Genomic DNA, 23,556 nt, shown 5'->3' on the forward strand with positions numbered 1-23,556 from the left:
CCCAATTCCTAGTGGGATTAGTATGTACACCACACAAACCCCTCAACAAACTGGCATGGGTTGGCCCTCTCAATGACAGCCTCATCAAAGAAACACAGTGGAGGAGGCAATCTCTCTTATTGGACCAACTTCTGTTGGTGAGAGAAACAAGCTTTCGAGCCACACAGAGCTCATGGAGACCAAACCCCCTTCTCCTCTCTAGTGGTCCCTCCATGACAGGGCTGAGGCACGCTGGAGGGTACTGTATGAAGGAAGCTTTCACTGCTGCCACCCATGCTGTACCTGTTCTCTGGCAAAAGATGGCATTCAGGGCTGTTGGTACAGCACCTCTGACCAGTGCAAACATTTCATAACAAAACAATTTTGGGTTGAAATTATTGCGTGAAGAATTTTGGTGGTTTTGTTTTCAGACCGGCAGGGTCAGGCCAGCCTCCCTCCGCTGCTAAATTAATTACATTTCCTCTGGTCTCCAAGGATGCCAAAATTCTAGAAATCATTCGGAGCATGAAACAAGCGCCTTCTCCCTCACACCGCCCCCCACTCCTCACACACGCACATATACACACACACACACACACACACACACACGCCTCCCGCCTCCTCCGCTGAGACTCCCTCCTCCAGGGGTCCAGGGAATTCCATCACGCAAGATGCTCCATGTAGGCCAGCATATAATTAGCTAATTAGATATTTATAACTAGTTCATTACTTCAGATGGCAGTGGAAGGGGAAGGGGAAGGGGGAGGGGGAGGGAAAGATAAGATTAGGATTCAGTAACAGCCCCTCGAGGCACTAGTTAATCCCTCTTTTATGCCCACTGTCAAGTAATTAGCCACATCAAGTTGTGCTTTACACTATGTCTCAGTTTCCTGTGTTGTTTTGTTCCTACTGCAGGGGGACAGGATGCTGGGCATGAGAAATGTCATATGTGGGCAACAAGGGTGGATGAGGATTAAGATGTATTTGTACTGGTGGAGATGTTTATTATATCTGAGTAAGAAGGTGGGAGAGGAGGAGGAGAGAAGAGTGTCTGTATGGTGAGAGGGTGTGGACCTAGTGTGAGGTATGTACATGAGGCGGACAGGTATGTGTATCTATGTGACAAGATGGTATGGGTGTGAGGGGTATATATCTTTTATGTTGACCAGGTGTGTGTTCCGACCTTATTATTTGTGAGACCCTAAGCCAGCAGAGGGGGGTTCTGATGGTGAATTTCCTTTCCTTCTGGTTCCACTGCTGGAGGGAGTAGAGAGCTTGTCCATGTGTGATTTGATGAGTTAATACAGGGCTTTACATGTTCACCCTGCCATTGGTCTGTGAGTGCAGTGGGGGGTGGGGGTGGGGTGCAGAATTCCAGTATTGGGGGGAATATGCATGAGAGGGAGAGGGTAGAAGGAATGATTGAGCAGTCCCTTTTGGACTTAGTAAGCATAAGTCTTGGGGTGGTTGCAAAGCCCCAGTCTCTTGAATGCCGGGATGTGCCATTAGTCTTTGGCTAGTCATCTTCTAGCCTAGTAAGGCATCAATAGTTCACTAGCTCCAGCCTCTTGCCTGAGAGTATTTGCCCGTATCTGGTTTCCTGATCTGTAATAATACAAAGCCCCACAGTCAAGCCACAGGGCTGTGTGCTGCCAGTCACCCTGACCTCCCAGTCTCTGGAGGCAACCCTTTTACAGCATTACCGACTTACAACTCCTCCCCCTCACCACAGTGCAATGTGCTTCCAGCAACAATACTGCCACACATTGTGATCTTATTAGCTCTCATTAGCTAGACTGGGTCAGGCTGGGTAATACGTAGATGGGAGACCTGCAGGGAAACCCAGGCCTCATAGGAGGCTGTGCAGGTAATGCAGTAGGTGATCGACTGCCTTTCCACTGAGTCACTGCTAAACCAATGCTCCATCCTAGTATTTGGGGGATGGTGCTAACTTTCAGATGAGCCATAGACCGGAGGTCCTGACTACAGCCGGTCAGAGAGATTCAGAGGAAACATTGTTTTGTCAGAATTTGCCAAATTGGAGAAATGGAAACAGTTCACGGATCGTGCAATTTTGCGGAAGTTCCAATGGAACACAGGCAGATTCCAAAAGCTCCCTGCCTCTCCTGTGTCCCGCTTCCTGCGAGGCTCCTCATCAAGCTGGGAATTACACAGACTTAACACAGTACGAAATAATGAAAACATTTGCAAGAGACTCTGGGCTGAGCATGCAACAATGAAATGTCAGGTGATGTGTAGAGAGACAAGGCGGGTGAGGTAATATCTTTTATTGGACAAATGTCTGTTGGTGAGAGGGACATGCTTTTGAGCTTACACAGAGCTCTCTTTCAGGTCTGGGAAACATAGTCAGGTCTGGTCTACACTATAGACCAATATCAGTATAGCTACGTCACTCAGGGGTGTGAAAAATCCACATCCCACGAATAACACAGTTTTACCGTCCTAACTTCTGTGTAGACAGCGCTATGTCAGGGGGAGGGTTTCTCCCACCAACACAGGTACCGCCTCTCAGGGAGGTGGATTAACTACGCCAATGGGAGAGCTCTCTCCTGTCGACATAGAGCATCTTTCATTAAAGCGCTATTCTATAGCGGCGCAGCTGCATCGGTGCAGGTTTGCCGAAGCAGCATTTTAAGTGTAGGCTTGCCCTCGGGGTATCACAGCTAAATGCAAGGTGGAATAGATTGTTTAGCATAAGTAGTTAACACATATTTCAAGGGACCCCCATTAACACCCCTCCAGTCATAGGGGGAACAAGAAGGAGGGGGGATGGAAAGGCAGCTGGAGAGGTGGTTGTGAATGGATTACAGATTGTTGTAATAAGATATAAACCCCGTGTTTCTATTCAGTCTATGATTTTTAGTGACTAGCAGAGTTATGAAGTTAAGCTCCTAGGCTTGTCTTTTGAAAGTGTTGTGTGGGTTTCCTTTGAGAACGAGGACTAAGAGGTCAGCTATACAGTGATGGTGTTGTGAAACGTGTTCAATCACAGGTAATATGGTGCTTTTGTCTTTTATCATTTTTCTGCGTGAGTTCATTCGAGCGTGTAGTGATTGTCTACTTCACCCACATAGTTGCTATTGGGGCATTTGGGGTATGTCTGCACAGGGATAAAAAACCCACCACTGACCTGCATCAGCTGACTCAGGCTTGCAGGGCCCAGGCTCTGGGGCTGCAAGATTGCTGTATGGACCTTTGGGCTTGGGATGGAGCTCGAGCTCTGGGACACTGTGCACGTGGAGGGCTGCACTGCAGGACATTTATCCCCGTGTAGCCCATACCCATAGTGCACTGGATGAGGTACACCACATGTTGTGATAGGCATGTGTAGGACCCATGGATCTTGAAAGGTATGTCGTGGGAGGTGTTGATCATTGAAGCAGTGGAGATATGTCTACAGGTTTTGCACCTGTTGTTCTGGCAGGATCTGGGGCTGCTTCGAGTTGGTGTGTCTGGCCTGTAGGGAGCTTGCTTCTGATGATGAATCTGGAGAGGCTGGGGGGTTGTCTGAAGGCCAGAAAAGGGGGTTCAGGAAAGATTTCTTTCAGGATGGGGTCCTCATCAAGTAGGGGTTGTGGTTGTTGGATGATACTCGGTATGGGTTCCAGTGTGGGGTGGTAGGTGACCACTAGGGATATGTGGTCGGAGAGGGTTTTATTTCCATATTGGAGCAGGTTCTTTCGGGGTATTTGGGTGGCCTGTTCCACAATATGATCTGCTTCTCTGGTGGAGTGTCCTTGTTTGGTGAAGGTGGTTTTAAGTGTATTACAGTGTATACCCCAGACTTTCTCCTCGGAGCATATTCTGTGGTATCTGAGTGCCTGGCTGTAGATAACAGATTTCTTGGTGTGTCTGGGGTGGGTCCTGGATCTGTGAAGGTAGGTGTGGTGATCCATGGGTTTCTTGTATCTAGCTGTCTATAGGGTTCCAGTGTTGACGCTGATTGTGGTATCCAGGAAGTTGATGCTGGTGTGGGAGTGTTCCAGAAAGAGTTTAATGGACAGGTGGTGATAGTTGTAGTGGAAATCTGTGAGGGAGTTTAAATCATCTGTCCAGAGGATGAAAATATCATCTAGGTATCTCAGGTATATCATTAGTGTTGTGGTGCATTTGTGATGTGTTACTTACACAGCTCATTAGTGCCTCTTTGGATTGTTTTAAATGAATTTAACCTATTAAAATTTGTGGGCCGTGTGTGGAATGAAGGCTGGGGATCAGCAAGGAAAGAAGCAAGTTTTGAGGTAGGGTTTGAATCAGAAGAGTGGGGTTGCACTGTGCCTGGGGACAGGGACGCTGTTCACAGGGGATAGCATGAAAAAAGGCAAACATCTCTCTCTGCTTCTGTCTACCCAAATACTGCCTGCTTCTATATCTAGTCTCTGGTTTCTAAAAATTCCCACCAAAGAGCAGACCACAGAAAAATCCAACCAGCCCAATGACATCCCTGTGAAATGCACGCTGGGGCAGGGAAGGAGGGAACACTTGGGCATATTCAGTTGGGGCACATTGCCTGGATGAGGGACAGAATTATGCTTCAGATTCTGCAGTGGCTATTGGAATCAGCAAAATTATGTATCCCAGTGCCCCTGCCGATCATTATGTCCCAAATGCTGATGGGGAAGATAATTGCTTTGCCTTCCACAAAAATCCAAACTGGTAGTTTGGCCCATCATGCTGTTAAGATGAGTACTGAAAATTATACTCTCTTCTACCTGGTTTGTTTGAACCAGTGGATACTGAACAAACGGAAGGCTTTGTTGCCTCAGATCTTGCTTCTCCTTTTGATACTACAGATGCTAGTCATGTCCATTAATGCACTCCTAGAAGGTGCCCAGATACCACGGTGATGGGGAAAGGTATAACCACCTGAGTGGAATAGAATTTTCCCACCAGTCCAGTGTCCTCCATCAGTTTTGGAACTGGAGTGATGAGGGCCATGAAAAGAAATGTATTGGGCTTTAGTCGCTTGTTTTTAAAGGGTCAGTGGTCTCTTCTGCACATGCTCTGTTAGCTTAGCATGCAAGTTGCAGCATACGCCCCCTGCTTTGTTCTTTCTGGATCGCTCACCGTGGTTCTGCTTTCCCAAGGGTTGGCACATGCCAGGTGTTTCCGCTCAGGAAGGTTTCAGCTGTGACGGCCAAGCTAATTGGGGCTGACAGGAACTGTCTGGAGGGAACCATGGACTCTCTGAAGTTGACAGAAGCTTGTCAGAAAGGGCCCTGGGGCTCCTCCAGAGCAAGGAGCAGAGTTGCTCTGTCCAAATCCAAGAGGGAATTCAGCTACTTTCCCAAAATATTGGCTTTTGTCAGTGGATTTTGGTTTTGTTTTCTTAAAAGGTTCCTTCTCTTGTAACCCTCTCTCCCCTCCACCCGCCACCTGCCCTCATGGCAGGGTGTCCTGCCTCCTTTGATGAAGCACTGCCATGTTGGAGTCAGTGAGATGTTTCCATTCTGCCCATAGTCTGAGTCCTTGGGACACCCCACTGAGAGTAACCTCAGCTGGCTAATACCTGCCAGGCATGCTCTTCCATTCTCCACCCTTTGTGTGTGCGCAGGGGTGTGTGCATGGGTGGGTGATAGAGGACTATTATCTAACATTTCACAAGCTCTGTCTTCTGGGGGAAACCAGCCAGCTAGAATCCTCCCTTGGTTGCCTGCAGCAGACACAGCCTTGTGTGTCCCCCCAGTCTTCCTGCGAGGGTGAGTGGGGAGGGTGAGACGCCTTTCATAGCCCACACCTGGCACTCATGAATATTTCATGCTTCTTGCTTTTCTTCCCCTTGAAGAGCAAACCTTTTCATATTTGATGCCCTGGAAGCCTGTTTGGTTGCTGAGTGTTGCTTCATTAATGCCCTCCCTTCCCCCTTTTTCTCTGGACTGCCCAGCCCCTCTTCCTTTCTCTTCTCAGGGAACGGCTGTTTTCAAAGGCTGCCTCAGAAAAGGTCATTGTCCCTTTTATATTCACTCCTCGCTGTGAGCCAGTGTGGCTTCTGCTCTGCCAATGGAAAAGGACAAATGGAGATGGGGGGAAAGACAACGGATGAGAGGGAGGGAGAGTCAGACAAGGAGAGAGGGGGAGGCACAGACCTGGTGAGAGAAAGAAAGAGAGAATGAGAATGAGAAAAAAACACAGTGAGAGAAAAGTACATGGGGAGAGAGACTGGCAGGAAAAAATTAAACGAAGAGGCCAGGAAGCAGCTGGGGAGGAATACCCCAAAGAGTCCGCTTCCTGAGACCTTTGAAAACTCATTCTGTACGATGCTCCAATGTCCTCTCATAGCCCAAATCGTAACCGTTGCCCTGCTAACCCTTATGCTTTCCTCTCCATCACAATGGTCTCCTGAGGCAAGGTGTCCCGATTCCCCAGTGATAAGGCACTACAAAAAGAAGGGTTGGTGCTGTACGCTCCCTCTGAGCATCAGCTTCCTCTCCATTTACGTCCTGCCCTCTCCCCACTGCCTTCATATATATACCGCTCCCTCTCCGCCCCCTGCCTTCTGCCGACCTGCGCCCCCACTTGATTACTCTGGTGACCCCCCTCTCTGAATCTCCACCGTTTCTCGCAAAGCACCAGTTTCCTGTTCAGGAGCCCTTTGGTCTTTCTCCTTCTTTCCTTCACTGCTCCCTGGTACGCCCATGCCTTTTCCTGACAGGCTGCAGCACCATTGTGGGGAGCCAGAGTTGGGCCCTAAAGGCAACTGGGCAGGACCCCATTCCATAGGGAGCCAGCCAGCCAGAGGAAGTTGCCCACTGGGCATGGATTTAAATCAGGGAAAAGAATGGGGCCATCCCTGAGGAAGTGGTATGATATCCCCAGGGGACACAGCTGGGTGTTGGTTTTTGTTTTTCACCTCTCTCTGTGTTGGCCTCCACTGCCCCCACAGTGCTTCTCTCCCCAGCAATTTCAGCCACGCAACTTAGCACACCCTCTCCATTTCTGATGGGGTGCACGGGAACAAGAAGGCCACACAAGCCTTGCTAGAGAGCTGGAGCATGAGGAGGTGGCTGCGCATAGCCCAGTCCTCAGACACACCCACCACAGGCCAGGAGGGTCAGGAGCACGGTGGGAACGCTTCACTGGGCCAAGGCCAAAGTGCTGGTGTGCGCTGGCACTGATTCTGGGGACAACATTAATATTTCAAGTCAACACAGACCCGCCCAGTTCTAGCTCTGCATTAACAGGCGCTAGCTCTCAGCAGCTGCCCGGGCTGTGAGGGTGACTGGCAGCGTAGTGCAGCATGAGGATTCAGTAGGGTGAAGTGTTCTGCAGGGGACAGATTGCAGAGACTCTGGCTCCGAGTAATACAGGCAGCATACCGGAGCAGGAGAAGGCCAACAACAGAAGGTATAATGATAATGAACTTATATTTACACAGCAGCTCTCATCCAAATGCATCCCAGAGTACTTCGAAATTTTTACTAACTGGCCATCCAATCTTTACACACATGAATCACTTTGTCTTCTGCCAAAAAGCAGCAACCTCTGGGTGAAACCATTCACAGCTAAAGGGCACAGTGGTTTAGGACAGGAAGTGAAGAAAACTGTATCTAAATTGAAATGATGGAATCCTTTGAGGAGGAGTAGGCAAACAGAATCACTTCAATTGCCAGGGGTTGGGGCACTGGGTCAGGCAGTCTTTCTTCTAAAAGAAGGCCATGAGATCTTTAATAAGCACAAATGGTCCGGACTGGAGCTGGGCAGAAAAAGCTAATTCCATTTAGCTGAGGAGTTTGATATGTCACAGTTTGGTTTCGTTCCAATTAGGATCGAAAAACAAAAAACTGAGGCTGGGCTAGCCACCGCAAGTACGTGTCCATCTGAGACCCTAGGCACATACTCCGGGCGGCTAGCAGATCTCCTGCCGCTCATACTGCCACAGCTACACTCTGCTGTTAGGGCACTAGCTCGAGGACAGCTGGCGTGAGTGTCTCCTCGAGCTGGGAATCGTACCCCTGCTCCATGGGCAGACACACCCTGATCCCCGATTCTGCAAACACTAACACACATGACTGACTTGAATCAGTGGGACTACTCATGTACACAAACTTAAGCATGGGCCTGTTCCGAAGCCCACTGAAGTCAAGAGGAGTCTTTGCATTGACTCCAATGAGCTTTGGATCAGGCTTCATGTGTGTAAAGGTACGTCTACACTGTGATAAAAAAACCCATGGCACAGAGTCAGCTGACTCTGGCTTGTGGGTCTCAGGCTGTGGGGCTAAAAATTAGTAGGGCTGCCAAATTAAGCAATAAACCAAAGTCATTCTGAGATAATGTTATACCTCGTGCAAGAAAGGAACAGGACCAAGCTATGAGCCTTCAGCAATTCAAGACATCACTTATCTCAGCATGACACTTGCCCCCAGTTTTGTTTTATATTCACAATAAAAAAGGGCACAACAGAGACGCCAGTCACTGCTAAAAATTGTAGTGTAGATGTATGAGCTTGGGCTGGAGCCTGGGCTCTGAGACCCTCCCCCTGCGTGGGATCTCAGAGCCCGGGCTCTAGCCCAAGCGTCTATGCTTCAATGATTGAAGCTAGGTCAACACTGGGGGGGGGAATCGATTTAAGATACGCAAATCTATTCGACTTACCCTGCTGTGAGGACGGCGGCAAATCGATCGCCGCGGCTCCCCCGTCGATGGCCCTTACTCCTCCTGACGAGGTGGGAGTACGCGCGTCGATTCGGGGATCGATTTATCCGTCTAGATGAGACGCAATAAATCAATCCCCGAGAGATCGATTTCTACCTGCCGATCCGGGCGGGTAGTGTAGACTAGCCCATAGCCCCATAGCCTGGGTCTCATGAGCCTGAGTCACTGACCTAGGCCAGCCATGGCTGTGCTGCAGGTCTTTTATTGCAGTGTGGACTAAGTATTTGCAGGAGGTGTTTGTTTAGATTGTAAACTCCTCAGGGCAGGGAGCTGTCCTTTCCATTTGTCTGTAAAGTGCCATACACAGCTATGGGGCTGGACACGTAATAAAGAACAATAAAAAATATGACATAAAACTGTGTAAATGCAACTCTATAGTTAAGATTTAAAGGGGCTGATTCTCTCATTATTATTGGTATAAATCAGGTGTAATTCTATGGGAGGCAACCAAGTTACTCTGGCAACAAAGTTACTCTGGTATGAAACTGAGCGTATGTTTACACTGCAGTCAAAGGTGTGACTGCAGCAGACCTATGCTAGCTTTTATCTAGCCAATTTGAATAACAATAGCAGTGAAGCCTCAGCAGCACAGGTTGCAACATAGGCTTCACAAGCCATGCCTAGAACTCGGGGTATGTACTTGAGCTGCTATGGCTTCATTGCTAGGGTTATTCAAGCTCGCTATGGCAAAGTGGGTGCTGCAGTCACACCTTTGACTGCACTGTAAACACATCCTGAGTGAGAGGAAAATCAGGCCCTAAATGCACAAAGATCAAGAAATTCAAGGTTATGGTTGTAGCTTGGCCCACCCATACATACACAGTAACTTGCATTACTGTATATTGCATTATTTTTACACCATACTATAGTGGCATTATTACACATATTGCCATGGTATCCACCACTCTATGGTGCCAGATTTTCCAGACAGCTCAGCTCCCATGCAGGGTGCAAAATAAGCAGCCAAATTTTCAAGAGAGCTCAGCCTGTCAGCTACTTGGCTTTTTCGAAGACCTGGCCATAAGTGTCATAATGGAAGCTGCTGGGTTGTGAGCACTTTGGAAAATCCTGCCTGTCACACGGCCGATTTGGTCAGGGCTTTAAAAGGAAAAAGGAAGCTCAACTGAGGCCCTTTCAGATCCCTTCCTTCAGGGCTTGCTTTATTTCCAAAACCCAACACCAACACCCCAGTGTGTCTGACTCTGGAGGGGTTACTGCAAGTCTCGTGATATTTGGTGTAAAGCCCCAGCTCCCGCAGCTTGTGAATACAGCACAATCCCAGCTTTCATTTAAAAGAAATAAAAGCTTCTATCCCTCATGGTTGCAGAGAAAAGATTAAAAACAGGACCCAGGTCGAAAGGTTCAAAAACCATATGATAAATCAAAAGAACCCCCACATTTTTTTTTTAAACTTTCATGATTTCTAAGCCAATCTCATGATTTTTGGGACATGACTTTTGAATGCTTGGGTTTGGCAATACTGCAACCAGAACAAATCAACTCAAACTACTGGGTAATAACTAACTGAGGTCTTTCCAACTTCAGCCAGCTGGGAGGAGAGAGGTCACATCCTTCTCTTGTCCTTTCATAGCCCTGCCCAAATTGGCCACCTGACAGGCAGGAACCCAGTAAACCCCGACATGCTGGAGCGCCTTTACACCTTCTCACTGGCTTGTTTATGAGCCTAAAAGGGAGCAGAGCTCTTTTGAAAATTTGTCCCCACATGTGCAATGCGGTAGGTAGCGTTAACAATACTGTAGGAAGTTTAACTTTGGAATTCCCTGACTCTCGTGGATCTAAAATCTCTGCCATGATGCTGCATTGACATTAGTTTAATTTAATTTAATTTTTGTTTAAAAAAATTCTTTTGATGGATCATTCATTTAAATAAAGGCCAGTGCATGACATTTTTATTTCAATGTATATGTACGACAGCACTAGGATTATTTCTAGATATCCCTTTGTGTGTCTAGAACTAGTCTAGACCTTGGTAAATTGATTAATGAGGTAGTATTAAATACTGACTTCCAAACACTTCTCACTTAGTTATTCGATTGTAAATGAACTTTTTTCCTACTGACACTTCCCTCTCCTCCCAATTCTCACCCCCAGTATTTCCCCTTCCTCCCACTCTTCTTCCAAGATCAATGTCGCATCTTTCTTCACACCACATTTAGGGCAAGAATGGCCTCTCACTTCTTGTTTATCAACCATATCCACTTTTGTCCCTGCTTCAGACCCACCTCTTTCACTTCACTTGCCAGCATTGAATTCTATGCTGCCCTGTTCACTCTCCATCTTCTCTTTCTATTGCTCTTCTGTAGACTGTACATGCTTGTCTGATTTAGGGCTACATTAAGGCATTGCTCCTTAGCCATAGAAAGGGGTGACAAATAGCTGTCTTACCCAGGAGTAGTCTATGGAAGGAACCATGACTTTGAGTTACAACTCCTTTCGTGATCTCCCCTGGCTCTCAAAAGAACACCATCTTCTACTGGCCTACAGCAGGCACAGATTTCATCCCCCTCTGCTTTGGCTCAGCTCCACTGGCCAGCATGTTGGGGGATAAAGCCAAGGCTCTGCCTATTCCTCACTCCTCTTCACCCATTCCCTGCCCACCTTCCTGGCGCACAGAATCACAACTCCACAGAGCCTGCTCTCTCCCCTGCTTATGGACTGGCAATGCAGGTAGCCCATGCAGAGGAATAAGGAGGGCTCTTATGCCCCTTACCTTTACTGCATGGGCACAGAGGGCAAGTGAAAATCTTGTCCTTAGCCCTGGTCTACACTACGAGTTTAGGTCGAATTTAGCAGCGTTAGATTGATTTAACCCTGCACCCGTCCACACGACGAAGCCATTTTTGTCAACTTAAAGGGCTCTTAAAATCGATTTCTGTACTCCTCCCCGACAAGGGGATTAGCGCTGAAATCGACCCTGCTGGGTCGAATTTGGGGTAGTGTGGATGCAATTTGACGGTATTGGCCTCCGGGAGCTATCCCAGAGTGCTCCATTGTGACCGCTCTGGACAGCACTCTCAACTCAGATGCACTGGCCAAATAGACAGGAAAAGCCTTGCGAACTTTTGAATTTCATTTCCTGTTTGGCCAACGTAGCAAGCTGATCAGCACAGGTGACCATGCAGAGCTCATCAGCACAGGTGACCATGGAGTCCCAGAATCGCAAAAGAGCTCCAGCATGGACTGAATGGGAGGTACTGCATCTGATCGCTGTATGGGGAGATGAATCCGTGGTATCCAAACTCCGTTCCAACAGACAAAATGCCGGAATATTTGAAAAAATCTCCAAGGGCATGAAGGACAGAGGTTATAACAGGAACCCGCAGCAGTGCTGCGTGAAGCCTACTAAAGAACCAGAGAGGCAAACGGCCGCTCCGGGTCAGAGCCCCAGACATGCCGCTTCTATGATGAGCTGCATGCCATTCTAGGGGGTGCCCCTACAACTACCCCACCCCTGTGCTTCCCTCTTCCCCCACCCCTCCAGGGCTACCTTGGCAGTTATCCTCCCATTTGTGTGACGAATTAATAAAGAATGCATGAATTTGAAACAACAATGATTTTATTGCCTCTGAAAGCGGAGATCAAAGGGGGGAGTGGAGGGCGGTTGGCTTACAGGGAAGTAGAGTGAACCAAGGGGGCGGGTTTTCATCAAGGAGAAACAAACAGAACTTTCACACCGTAGCCTGGCCAGTCATGAAATTGGTTTTCAAAGCTTCTCTGATGCACAGCGCACCCTGCTGTGCTCTTCTAACCGCCCTGATGTCTGGCTGCGTGTAATCAGCGGCCAGGCGATTTGCCTCAACATCCCAGCCCGCCATAAACGTCTCCCCCTTACTCTCACAGATATTGTGGAGCACACAGCAAGCAGTAATAACGATGGGAATATTGGTTTCGCTGAGGTCTAACCGATCAGTAAACTGCGCCAGCGAGCTTTTAAACGTCCAAAGGCATATTTTACCACCATTATGCACTTGCTCAGCCTATAGTTGAACTGCTCCTTACTACTGTCCAGGCTTCATGAGCCATGGGAACAAGGGGTAGGCTGGGGTAGGTGCGACCGCGCAGTGCTGCCGACTGGGAGAACAGCCTGAGGCAGAAGCCTCCAGCTGGCATGATATTACAGGCAGGACTGAATCTCCATTAGACAAAACTTAAAAAAGAGAATGACCTGGAGTCATTCCCATTTTTGTCCAGGATGCCCCCGACCGACCTCACCGAGGCCGGCCAGGAGTACCCATGTCTGCCCAGGCGCCCTCGACCAACCTAACCGAGGTCGGCCAGGAGCACCGACGGGACGATGACAACGGCTAGCAGTCATATTGTACTGTCTGCCGTCCGCAAGGCAAGGCAAGGGGATGCTGCTGTGTAGCACTGCAGTACCGTGTCTGCTAACAGCACCCAGGAGACATACGGTGACAGTGAGCTGAGTGGGCTCCATGCTTGCCGTGATATGTCGTCTGCACGGGTAACCCAGGAAAAAAGGCGAGAAATGATTTTTTGCCGTTGTTTTCACGGAGGGAGGGGGGGGCCTGACGACATGTACCCAGAACCACCCGCGACAATGTTTTTGCCCCATCAGGCATTGGGAGCTCAACCTAGAATTCCAATAGGCAGCGGAGACTGCGGGAACTGTGGGATAGCTACCACAGTGCAACGCTCCGAAAGTCGATGCTAGCCTTGGTACTGTGGACGCACACCGCCGACTTAATGCGCTTAGTGGGGACACACACAATCGACTGTATCAAATCAATTTCTAAAAAATCAACTTCTATTAAATCAGGGGTCTCAAACTCAAATGACCATGAGGGCCACATGAGGACTAGTACATTGGCCCGAGGGCCGCATTACTGACACCTCCCCGCCCACCGACCTCGGCCCCGCCCCCACTCCACCCCTTCCATGAGGCCCCTTCCCTGCCCCGCCTCTTCCCACCCCTTCCCTGCCCCCATTCCAACCCCTTCCCCGAAATCCCCACCCCAACTCTGCCCCCTCCCTGCCCCCAGCAGCTCCCCATTCCCGGCCAATTGGAGCTGCTGGGGGCGCTGCCTGAAGCAACAGCCACACACAGCTCCTCCGCCCCCCTTTCCCCATGTTCCAGCATCTTCCCGGAGCTGCGCAGGGCAGGGCAGGGCAGGCAGGCAGGGAGCATGCCCTGCTCCCGGTGCACGTCCAGCTGGAGCCGCTCTGGTAAACACTGGGGGAGGGCGAGGAATCAGTCTAGTTTTAAGACAGACTGTTCCACAGCCTAATACAACTCCCTATCAGAAGCTAATTTCACATACACTCTCCATTGAAATTAGTTCCTCAAAAACACACTGGAGAGAAGTCAAAAGCCATCATTTCTCCACGGTGCTGCAAGTGGGGTTTACATCCATATAAATCTCTCTGTCCTAGGCACTGATATGACACCAAACATCTGGGTGTGGAATACAGATTTAAGGCAGGCAAGTAAATATTGAACTGCTTTGTGCTTGCCATCCCAGGGTTCAGCTGCTTTAGATTATTTTTATATTATTGTTTTGGTCTAGTGGGCTGAACATAGGACTGCGAATCAGGAGATGTCGGTTCTATTCCTGACTCTGCTGGTGACTCATTGTGCCTCAGTCGCCCGTTCTGTAACAAGAGGATGATAAAACTAATACGCTTTTGGAAAGCTTTTTGAGATTGGCAATTGAAAAGCATGGGAACCTGACCAAGTTGGTTTCTAGGAGCTTCTGCAATATAAATGAACAACAACAGAGCTGGTGGAAAATTTTCTAGTGGAACAGTTTTCCATCAGAAAATGCCATTTCATCAAAACCGAGACTTCCCACAGGAATGTATCAATGAAATTTCATTTTGGAAATTTTTTTGGAAAAAAAAAGTTTCAATAAGGTGAAAACTTTCTGTTTCAATATTTTCAGATGTTTTGATTTTTCATTTCTTTTATTTTAATGTTACTAAAAAATTGTATAAATGTCACAATCCAAAATGAAATGTTTTGATCGACCAAAAATGATTTTCTTTTGTGGTGGGAGGGAAGAAATTTTGTTTCAAGTGAAAATGTGAACTTTTTTGTTTTTGTTCCAATTCGGATTGAAACAAACCTTGAAATCACAGAATTCCGCACGAAATGGAAATCCCTGTTCCCACACAACTCTAAATAATAATATGCCATATTGTATATGAGAGATAATACTATATTGAGAGATGTATATGCAACCCCCCCACATATATTCCTACACTCATACACTATATATTAATAGACACATATGCTTCCTATTCAACAAAGTTGCTATGCAACAGTCTACTACAGATCCCTCCACAGAACCTTCACATTAGCAGATTTCCTCACCTCTGTGCAGTCTGTGACGACTCTTATCAAATTAAGAATCAGTGACCATAAATTTGAGGCAGAGACTGGGAGACACATAGTAAAGTGCAAAAGGACCGTGCAACCAATGTGACAGCAGAGTGAATTGAAGAGACATTTTGTGCTCCAATGTCAAAAATATGATGGAGTAAGAGATATTTCCTCAAATTATCAGAAATGATTAAAGACTTTCCATTAAAAAGCAGTTAGGAAAAACTGCATTACCCTGAGAGGATGAGAAGAAAAGAGATGACATAGATGACATTTTACATAGCAACCTACCACTGAATCAGAAATGGACAATAATAACCAAAGGATGTGGAAAAATACCCCAAACCCAGTCTGAAGACCTACAGTGAGCAGATTGTAACTACCTTTGACAGACACCTGAAGGGTCTTTCTCCCCTTTACACTTTGTTGTCTTGCATAGCTTGTCACGCCAATACAGTGTTACTGAATTAAATCGAATGGTTATAGGACCACAACAGCCTATCATTTCTGTTTCATGCACCTTCAGACAAAACCCTGAAAGGCAGCACTCATAAGGCTAAAGGCAGGAATGTGAGAGAGAAGCCCGAATGCTAATGCATGGGTGAGACATACAGTATTATAAAAACTGGGCTTCTAGTATTTTGTCCAGTCTAATTTAAAAATTACACAGGAGTAGCCAGATTGGATCTGACCTTGGGCCCATCCAGTCCAGTGTCCTGTCTCTGACAATGGCCAGCACCAGATGCTTCAGATAAAGGTACAAGAAACTTCTATTCCCCGGTAGTTTAGAGATTGGCTCAAACCCTGAATCATGGAGTTTAATGTCTCTTCCAAAACTTGTTATCATTAACTATGATAATTCTAGATATTCTTAACATCCATACAAACGTCTAATCTCCTTTTGAATCTTGCTAAGTTTTGGCCTCAATGACTTCTTGGGGCAGTGAATTCCATGGTCTAATTATGCATTGTGTGAAAAAGCATTTCCTTTTAATTTCATCGAATGTCCCCTTGTTCTTGTGTTAACAGAAGTTCCCGATCTACTTTGTCTGTACCATTTATTATTTCATATACTTCTATCATGTCATATACATCCAACGGGGCTTCCACCACTTCCCTTGGTGGACTATTCCATGGCTTACCAGATTTCAGTATAAGGAAGTTCTTCCTGTTATTCACTCTACATTTCTTCTTTATTAATTTCATCCCATCACTCTAAGTTATAGCCTAGGCAGCACACTAAAAAATCAGTTCACAAATCAATTATTTGTGGGTTGTTATCATGTCCATCCTGTTTAGACATCCCCGCTTAGCCAAGCTAGACCTATTTCGCTTTTTAAAAATCTTCCCTCATCAATCAAATCCCTCCAGCTTCCTGATCATTATGGTTGCTCTTCTATGAATTCCTTCTAATATATTCTGGTAATATGGTGCCATGATTTGAAAACAATGTTCTAGATAAGACCATGTAGAGAGGGAATATTAGGAACACAGGACTGGAAGGGACCTCCTGGGTCATCGAGTCCACTTCCCTGCTATCGCAGGCAACCCCGTCATATAATCCCATTCATAAATATATCAAGCCTCATTTTAAGACTAGTTAGGTTGCTTGCCTCAGTACTCCTATTAGAAGGCTGGTCCAGAATCTTACTCCTTTGATGGTTAGAAACCTTCTTCTAATTTCTAGTCTAGATTTACTTTTGGCATATGAAGCCCAAAGTTATAACAACCTTGTATGCTGCCATTGCACATTGCAAACTCATCTCGTCTTTGCTGCCTGCTCTCACTCCCATGGGCAGGAATTTTCAGAAGAGTGCAGCACCCATGACTGGGAAGAGAGTTTCCAAAGAACTCAGCTCTCTGGGAGGCACCAAAACACATAGCCAGATTTTCAAAAGAGCTCAGCTTACTGGGTTCACATTGGGTGCTGAGGTCTTTTGAAAGTCTGGCCCCTATTTAGTTGCCTAAATGTAGCACTAAGCTCTTTTGAAAACGTGGCCCTGTGTCTATCTCACCACTGCTATCTCTCAGAGTCCTCCTCCCTCACATTAAACATGTGCGCTGCAGATCACTCCTTCCTTCCCCCGCCCCCTCCAGTTTTCTCCTTTTGTTACTTTCTGCCCAGGTGTCTACTCTCTCTCCATCCCTTTGTATTATTTCTCTGTCTTGCCTAGTGTCTGCAACTCCTCCAGTTTTACTATCGTCTGCAAATCTCCTTAATGTGCTTTGCTCCTTCTTCCACATCAGTAATGAAGAATTTTAAAAAGACATTCAATAAGATTTCTGACAAAAGGGCCTATTGGTGATATTGGCTGTACCTCACTAGACACTTGCTTCCACCTCAGCACATTCCCATTTATCATTAGCCTTTGTTTACAGCCTTTTAGCCAGTTTTCACTCCACAGGACAGTCTTCCTATCCAAGGAAATTTATTTTTTCATTTAATAATGAAAGTGCCTCTTCATCCAGAACTATTGCACATATATCTGTGTAGACAGACAGAGATATAAATGCCTGATAGCAGAATAGAAACTAAACCAGTATTAGTTCCACACAGACACTGCTATAGTGGAGAGAAGCAGAGTTTAGAAGAGGGACCAGTGTAGGGAAGAAATGCCTAGAGGTGGCTGTATGGCAAGTGATTGGGCTCTATAAAGGGATAAGTGGGTGAAATTCTCTGGCCTGTGTTATGCAGGAGGTCAGACTAGATGATCACAATGGTCCCTTCTGGCTTTAACATCTCTGAATCTAGTTTTGTGGGCCGGATTCTGATCTCACACTGGTTTTCCCCAGGTGTAATTGCATTGATTCTAGTGGAGCTACTCCTTATTTACCCTCGTATAAGAGAGATAAGAATGCAGGGCTTCATTTTGATCTGTCTAGCTTTGTTTTTAGTTCTGGGCCCCAATAATTAAAATGTCCTTGGCACACATCCTCAGGAGACAGCCTGTCAACTGGGTTTCTTTCATTTAGTTTCTTGCCTGCTCTCACCTGTAATAAACTTCCCCTCAGCTCTGGAGAAGGGAATGAAGACACTGAGGTATGGAATGGGATTGGCCTCAGCACTGTGGGAGAGCCCGAAGGAGGTCTTGGTCATTGCGGATAGCCTGATAAAAGTGAGAGCAGGGGGCATTAAAGGGGGAAGAAGAAAGAGACTTCTTGTTATATGGTAAGGAAGAAAAACTCAGTATAAAACCTGGGGAGAAATGCTGAAAGTGTCACAATGTCTTACGTGACAGCTGTTTTCACTGAGCAAGGCATGACCTGAAATACCAGACAGACACAGTGGGACAAATTCATTGCTGGTGTAACTCCACTGACTTCAATGGCATGAAATTGGCCCACTGCATCAAATCCACTCCCGTTATAACCACCATGATACCTGTGCCATATAGAGTGGATACGTCCTGTGGTGACACAAGCAATCCTTGCCTACCTTACTGTGCTCTATAGTTATCAGAACTGAATCAAGAAAGAGGAGATGCAGAGGAAGAGGGAAAAGGGAAAGGAAGAGAGGTGGCGTGTAATAAAGATGTGACACGCAGGTAAGAGGCTAGTTTCTGTTTCCCAGCCCTTGCCACATGAGATGGGGCAGGGTTACAAAAGATTATACCCCTGGCTCATGGCAGGGGTCAGTGTCCATTGACTGCAGGGAAAAGAAGGAAAGAGAGAAGTGTCATATGAACACAGCAGATACATGGCTGGATCCTGTGTATGGTACCACTCCTCACCCCCTTCCCTCCACAGTGAAATTAACACCAGGGTGGGCCTGTTTCTCAGATCTGAGCCAAACCATTTAGCTGGGCCAGGGAGCTGTAGAAAGCTGCTTGTGCCTCCAGGTTCGGGCTCGGCCCATCAGATCCTGACAGCTCAATCCCCAGCGGAGCTCACAGCCCTGACTCATACATGCTGCATATACACAGAGCTGCAGAGGTGGGAACCAGGACATGAGGGAAAGGAGAAAGTGCGCAGCAAGGAATAGATAAAATACACCATTGTTGTTCACCCCCACGCAGAGCTGGGCTGGTGTATTTTTAAATGAGAGGAAACTGAAGAATGGTGCAGAAGGTAGTAGAAATCAACCCCCTCACCCCTCTCCCACCGGATCTCACTGCTCATCCATCCCCCACCACACACCTCACCATGACTCTACAGGCAGTCTCACCCCTTCCATATTCTTACATGAGACAAAAAAAAATTCTTGCTTTATTGCCAACTCCCAGCTCCAGCACTTTGGTCATCAATTGGGCACGATAGACAGAACGATGCCACGTGTAGCCTTACTGTTCACACACTCCTCACAACCCAGTCGGGCAGTCTTTGCAAAGCCCTTTGAGAAGAGGTTTTTTTTGGAGGGTGGGATGGGGGCGGTTGGAGACAAAATGAAGGGCTAGGCTGAGAATCTCAGGTACACAGGAACTTAACCTACACCTGGATTGGAACTAGTGGCTCTCAATCCCATTCTCCCAACATCCCTGAGCTCTTCGGTACTCACCGCCCAACTGAGGCGAGATTGGTGATTTAGAGCGGGAAGGCTAAGTATCCCAAACCTATCTCCCCGTTCCTGAGCCAGCCAATGGCCCACCAGCTGGGACTGGAATCTAGGGGCTATTGTTTTGGTGATCCACCCAGAGTATACATGCATACCTGTCTTATAGGCAACAAGGTCAATCCAGCTACCTGGAAGTCCAGGGCTGGACAATCAGTGGGGGAAGAGATCCCAGACACAGCAGCAGAGCAATGGATAAAAACAGCACAGACAAGGGTGAAGTGCAGATGAAATGGGGTGCCGGTGAGAGGGAAGAACGACTTACTAGGCACCCGGTTGATGGCTTTGAGGGGCCTCAGGACACGGACAGTACGGATTGCAGACAAGTTAATGTTTTGGAGGTCCAGGGAATATTCCACCATCCTGCAACAGGAGAGACAGAGAGTGAGTTTAAAACAATCCAAGGCCCAGTTTGAGCGACAGGTATGACACCAGCAGGAGGAAGTGAGGGGTGCTTGAGATGAGAGGACAGGGCGTTCATGCCCTCCATGCAGTGCAAATAGCTTTCAATGCATTCGTGCTTTTCCATCCGGCTGGTGGGGAAAGTGTTAAAAACAAGGGGTACTGATGAACCCATGAACACATTGATAATATGCTAATATGCTCCTCATTGAAGCTGGAGAGGCAGAGGAAATGAATGACAACGGCTTTACAAAGCACAGGGTGCATTTTTATTCAAGAGTTTCTGGCAACAGTATAAGTCCTGAGAGTGGAGCTGGAGTCCTCGGGAGCCCTACAAGAGCAGAACTCAAGTCCCCAGAACCCCAAGGTAGAAAATTCAGCCCTTCAATCCATAAGTTTTGGAATGGAAATGAGAGAGAGAGCAGCAGTGACAAGCCATCAGGCTCCAACTCAGCAGGCTGCAATAACCCCAGCCTGGCACTTACCTGTGGCGACTGTCACAAAGGGCTGTGCAAGAATGGACAAGGGGATGGTGGCAGAATAGCACACACCCCACAGGTGACCCCTGCAGAGAGAGACGGGCTGGAGTCCACTGGCAGCTGAACAGTCTGGAGCACAGCAGCCACCTTCCCTTCCCAGCTGGTGCAGCTGGACTTACTGTGGCATACACATCCATGGATTCCCATAGCAAGGATCTAATCAAGGATCCTTATAGCATTGGGCAGGGCCCACGAGCAGCAGGAGTGATCACATCTCAGCTGTACGTCACTCCTGTTGGACACCATCCTAAGGGGAATGTCCTTATTTTATGATATATACAGGATCTGTGTTTTTTTAAACTTGCAACCTACGCAGTGAGTTCTCTCCCCAAATAACCTTGAGAACTGAGCAGGTATGAGTAATGCATTGGCTTTAACCCACCCCTGCCAGTCAGACAAACATTAAGGAAACATTCCTATATTTTAATAAGCGGGAAGGGGAGGAAACATGGGCCTTATAAGGCACCTACTGTAAGAGGACCTCAAAGCACTTTACACACGTTAATGAATTTAGGCTCATGACCCCTCTGGAAGGTAGGCAAGCATTGTTATTCCCAATTTACATGAAGGGAAACTGAGGCATACAGCAGTAAAGTGACTGGCCTCAGGTTGGCCACTGAGTCAGTAGCAGACTCAGGAATAGAACCCAGATCTTCTGAAACCTTCTCCTCGACATTAACCACAAGGCCAGAGAAAAAATGGCATTCTCTTGCTGTTTCGAGGTGCATAGGAGAGGGATAAGAGAATCTTCTCCTTTCTGCTGCATCTACTCCAAAACCAGAAATGCTTGCTTAACATGCTGCACTTGTCATATAGAGGCCTTTAGATTTCAGGGCTGTCTATTCAGCACCTTTCACCAACACCAAATCCACTTTCTATTAAAATACCATGTTGCTTTGTCTCAATTATTTTGAGCACTGTAACCCCTCTATCCAGATTGATCCCTACACTCCATCACCTCATTCCCCCCCACCCAAAGGACACGAAGAGCAGGTGTCTACTTTTCTAACTAAACTTTTCACAAAGGAACTTGTCGGAGTGATAGATTTTTCAGACAAAATGGGGTAAACCTGTCTAGGTGTTGTGATTATTTTCTCTCTCTCTCTCTCTCTCTCTCTCTTTCCCTCCGCTCTGTTCTCTCTCATACTTTTAGAGTAATTGAGTGAAATAATTCTTTTCCTGAAATGCAGCGGTGTTGATCTATCCCCCTGGAGCTGTCAGCTCCATACACAGTGAACACACAGAGAGAGAGAGAGAAGGGATTTTGTGCAGATAATCAAAATATTCATAAAGGAGACACAGTCAGCCCACAGAAAGCATGAATGATGGACAGGGATTGAAGATGTGAACAGCAGTTGGGGAAGGATACAAAGCAATACACACACACACACACACAGATATATGTGCATGTAGACATGCAAGCACGCACACAAAGACACAGGCCTCCACACAGAGTTATACACTTGCAGATGTTCTTTTCGCCCACTTCCCATGAGTACACTAGAGGGAAAAGGTGGGTGAGGTAATATCTTTTATTGGACCGACTTCTGTTGGTGAGAGAAACATGCTTTTGAGCTACACAGAGCTCTTTCAGTAGCTCGAAAGTTTGTCTCTTTCACTAACAGAAGTTGGTCCAATAAAATACATTATTTAACTCACCTCGCCTCTCTCATATCCTGGGACCAACATGGCTACAACAACACTGTAACCATGAAGACACTGTCAGCTATACTCCCTATGGAGATGTGTGGTGGGGCAGGGTGAGAGCTGTGAAAACAAGGGGTTTCCTCTCTGACAAATAGCAGAACAATCCAAAACAAATTCTCTCACGCAGATAACAAATAAGCAAATGATCCTAATGTAAAATCTTGTACTTTGGAAAGGGGGCCTTCGTTGAACTATAAGTCCCCACATAAAAGATCCAATTGCTCTCACAGTGCATGAGCACAGCAGAAAGGCACAATCTTGTAATGAACTCACTGCTGGGTACGTGTACTCTACTTCCCTGTACTGGATGGAATCAAAACTTGTCAACTATAGTGCTACAACTGAGATCCTCCTCCAGCTGAAGTTTGGAGCAGGAGGGTCAGAAGTCTATGTCAGCTGTAGTTACAAAGTTCCCAGTAGCCACAGTGTCAGCATACAGCATTCTAGGTGGCTCTGGATTTGTTACACTATAGTTTTGTTTGGTTGCAAGATCCTGGAACAGTCAGTCTCAGTGCCAGGTGTCAGTGAAAAAGAACAACTGGTTCTCAGGGAAGGGAGGGGATTATTCTTTTGGGAGAAAGTTTGACCCTCTAGGGTTTTGCAGAGAGCAACTTCTAACAGAGATGAGCTCAACTCCTACCTGTTTGGCCAGGGGTTTCAGCTCATCTGATAGAACTGCCACTTACAGTTTCTCATGAGGATTCTCAGTAATAGCCTTGGTTAGGGTAACAAGCGGGACATGCATGCACACCAGCACTGGATGATAAGGGGTCCCGGCTAGTTGGTTATGCCCACTATGTTCAGCTCAGAGATATCAGCTATAACGTGGACCCCCTGAACCTCCACATCACACAGTTCCAGAATCTCCTCTGATTCAGCAGTTCTCCTGCCTCAGGACCACTCCTTGACACATCTCTCTCATTCCTGATGTCTCTAGCCTTGGCATTACCTTATGTTAATGTCTCTCCCCACCCCCCAAAGTGATGCCATGCACACAGACTCAAGGAGGGAGGATACCGGGATGAGGCAAACCCCCTGCCCAGGAAGGAACCTACTGTCTGTGTGGGCAATTCAAATTTCACCTCCATCCCCTTTCAAAATGGGATCTTTCAGAGACACTGGTAATTTCAGCAGGTGGACCTGCAGAACCCCACCAATTTTCAATCTTGCTGTTTGCTTTCATACCCTTTCCCTGCCACCCTGTCCCCCACCTCCCCGGACTGTGTTTCTACTGGTGGTACCCAGTACATGGAGGGAAGCTGGACTACACTGGAGGAGTGCATCATCTGATGTCATAGGCGTGCGCAGCACATTTCATTAGGGTGTGCACCCAGGGAGCCCTGCCC

At 47.1% G+C, this 23,556-nt stretch overlaps 1 protein-coding gene across 1 annotated transcript in view; it reads right to left on the minus strand.

The window, feature by feature from the left end:
* CACNA1I (calcium voltage-gated channel subunit alpha1 I) overlaps positions 1-23,556 on the minus strand; it is a 232,379-nt gene that overhangs the window by 71,389 nt on the left and 137,434 nt on the right. Inside the window, exon 4 of the mRNA XM_026657487.1 lies at positions 19,828-19,925. Within this exon, the coding sequence (XP_026513272.1) occupies positions 19,828-19,925 (98 nt within the window). The remainder of the gene's footprint in view (positions 1-19,827; positions 19,926-23,556) is intronic.

Source organism: Terrapene carolina, unplaced genomic scaffold, assembly GCF_002925995.2.
Source record: "Terrapene carolina triunguis isolate 2854851 unplaced genomic scaffold, T_m_triunguis-2.0 Scaffold247, whole genome shotgun sequence".
Taxonomy (NCBI): Eukaryota; Metazoa; Chordata; order Testudines; family Emydidae; genus Terrapene; species Terrapene triunguis.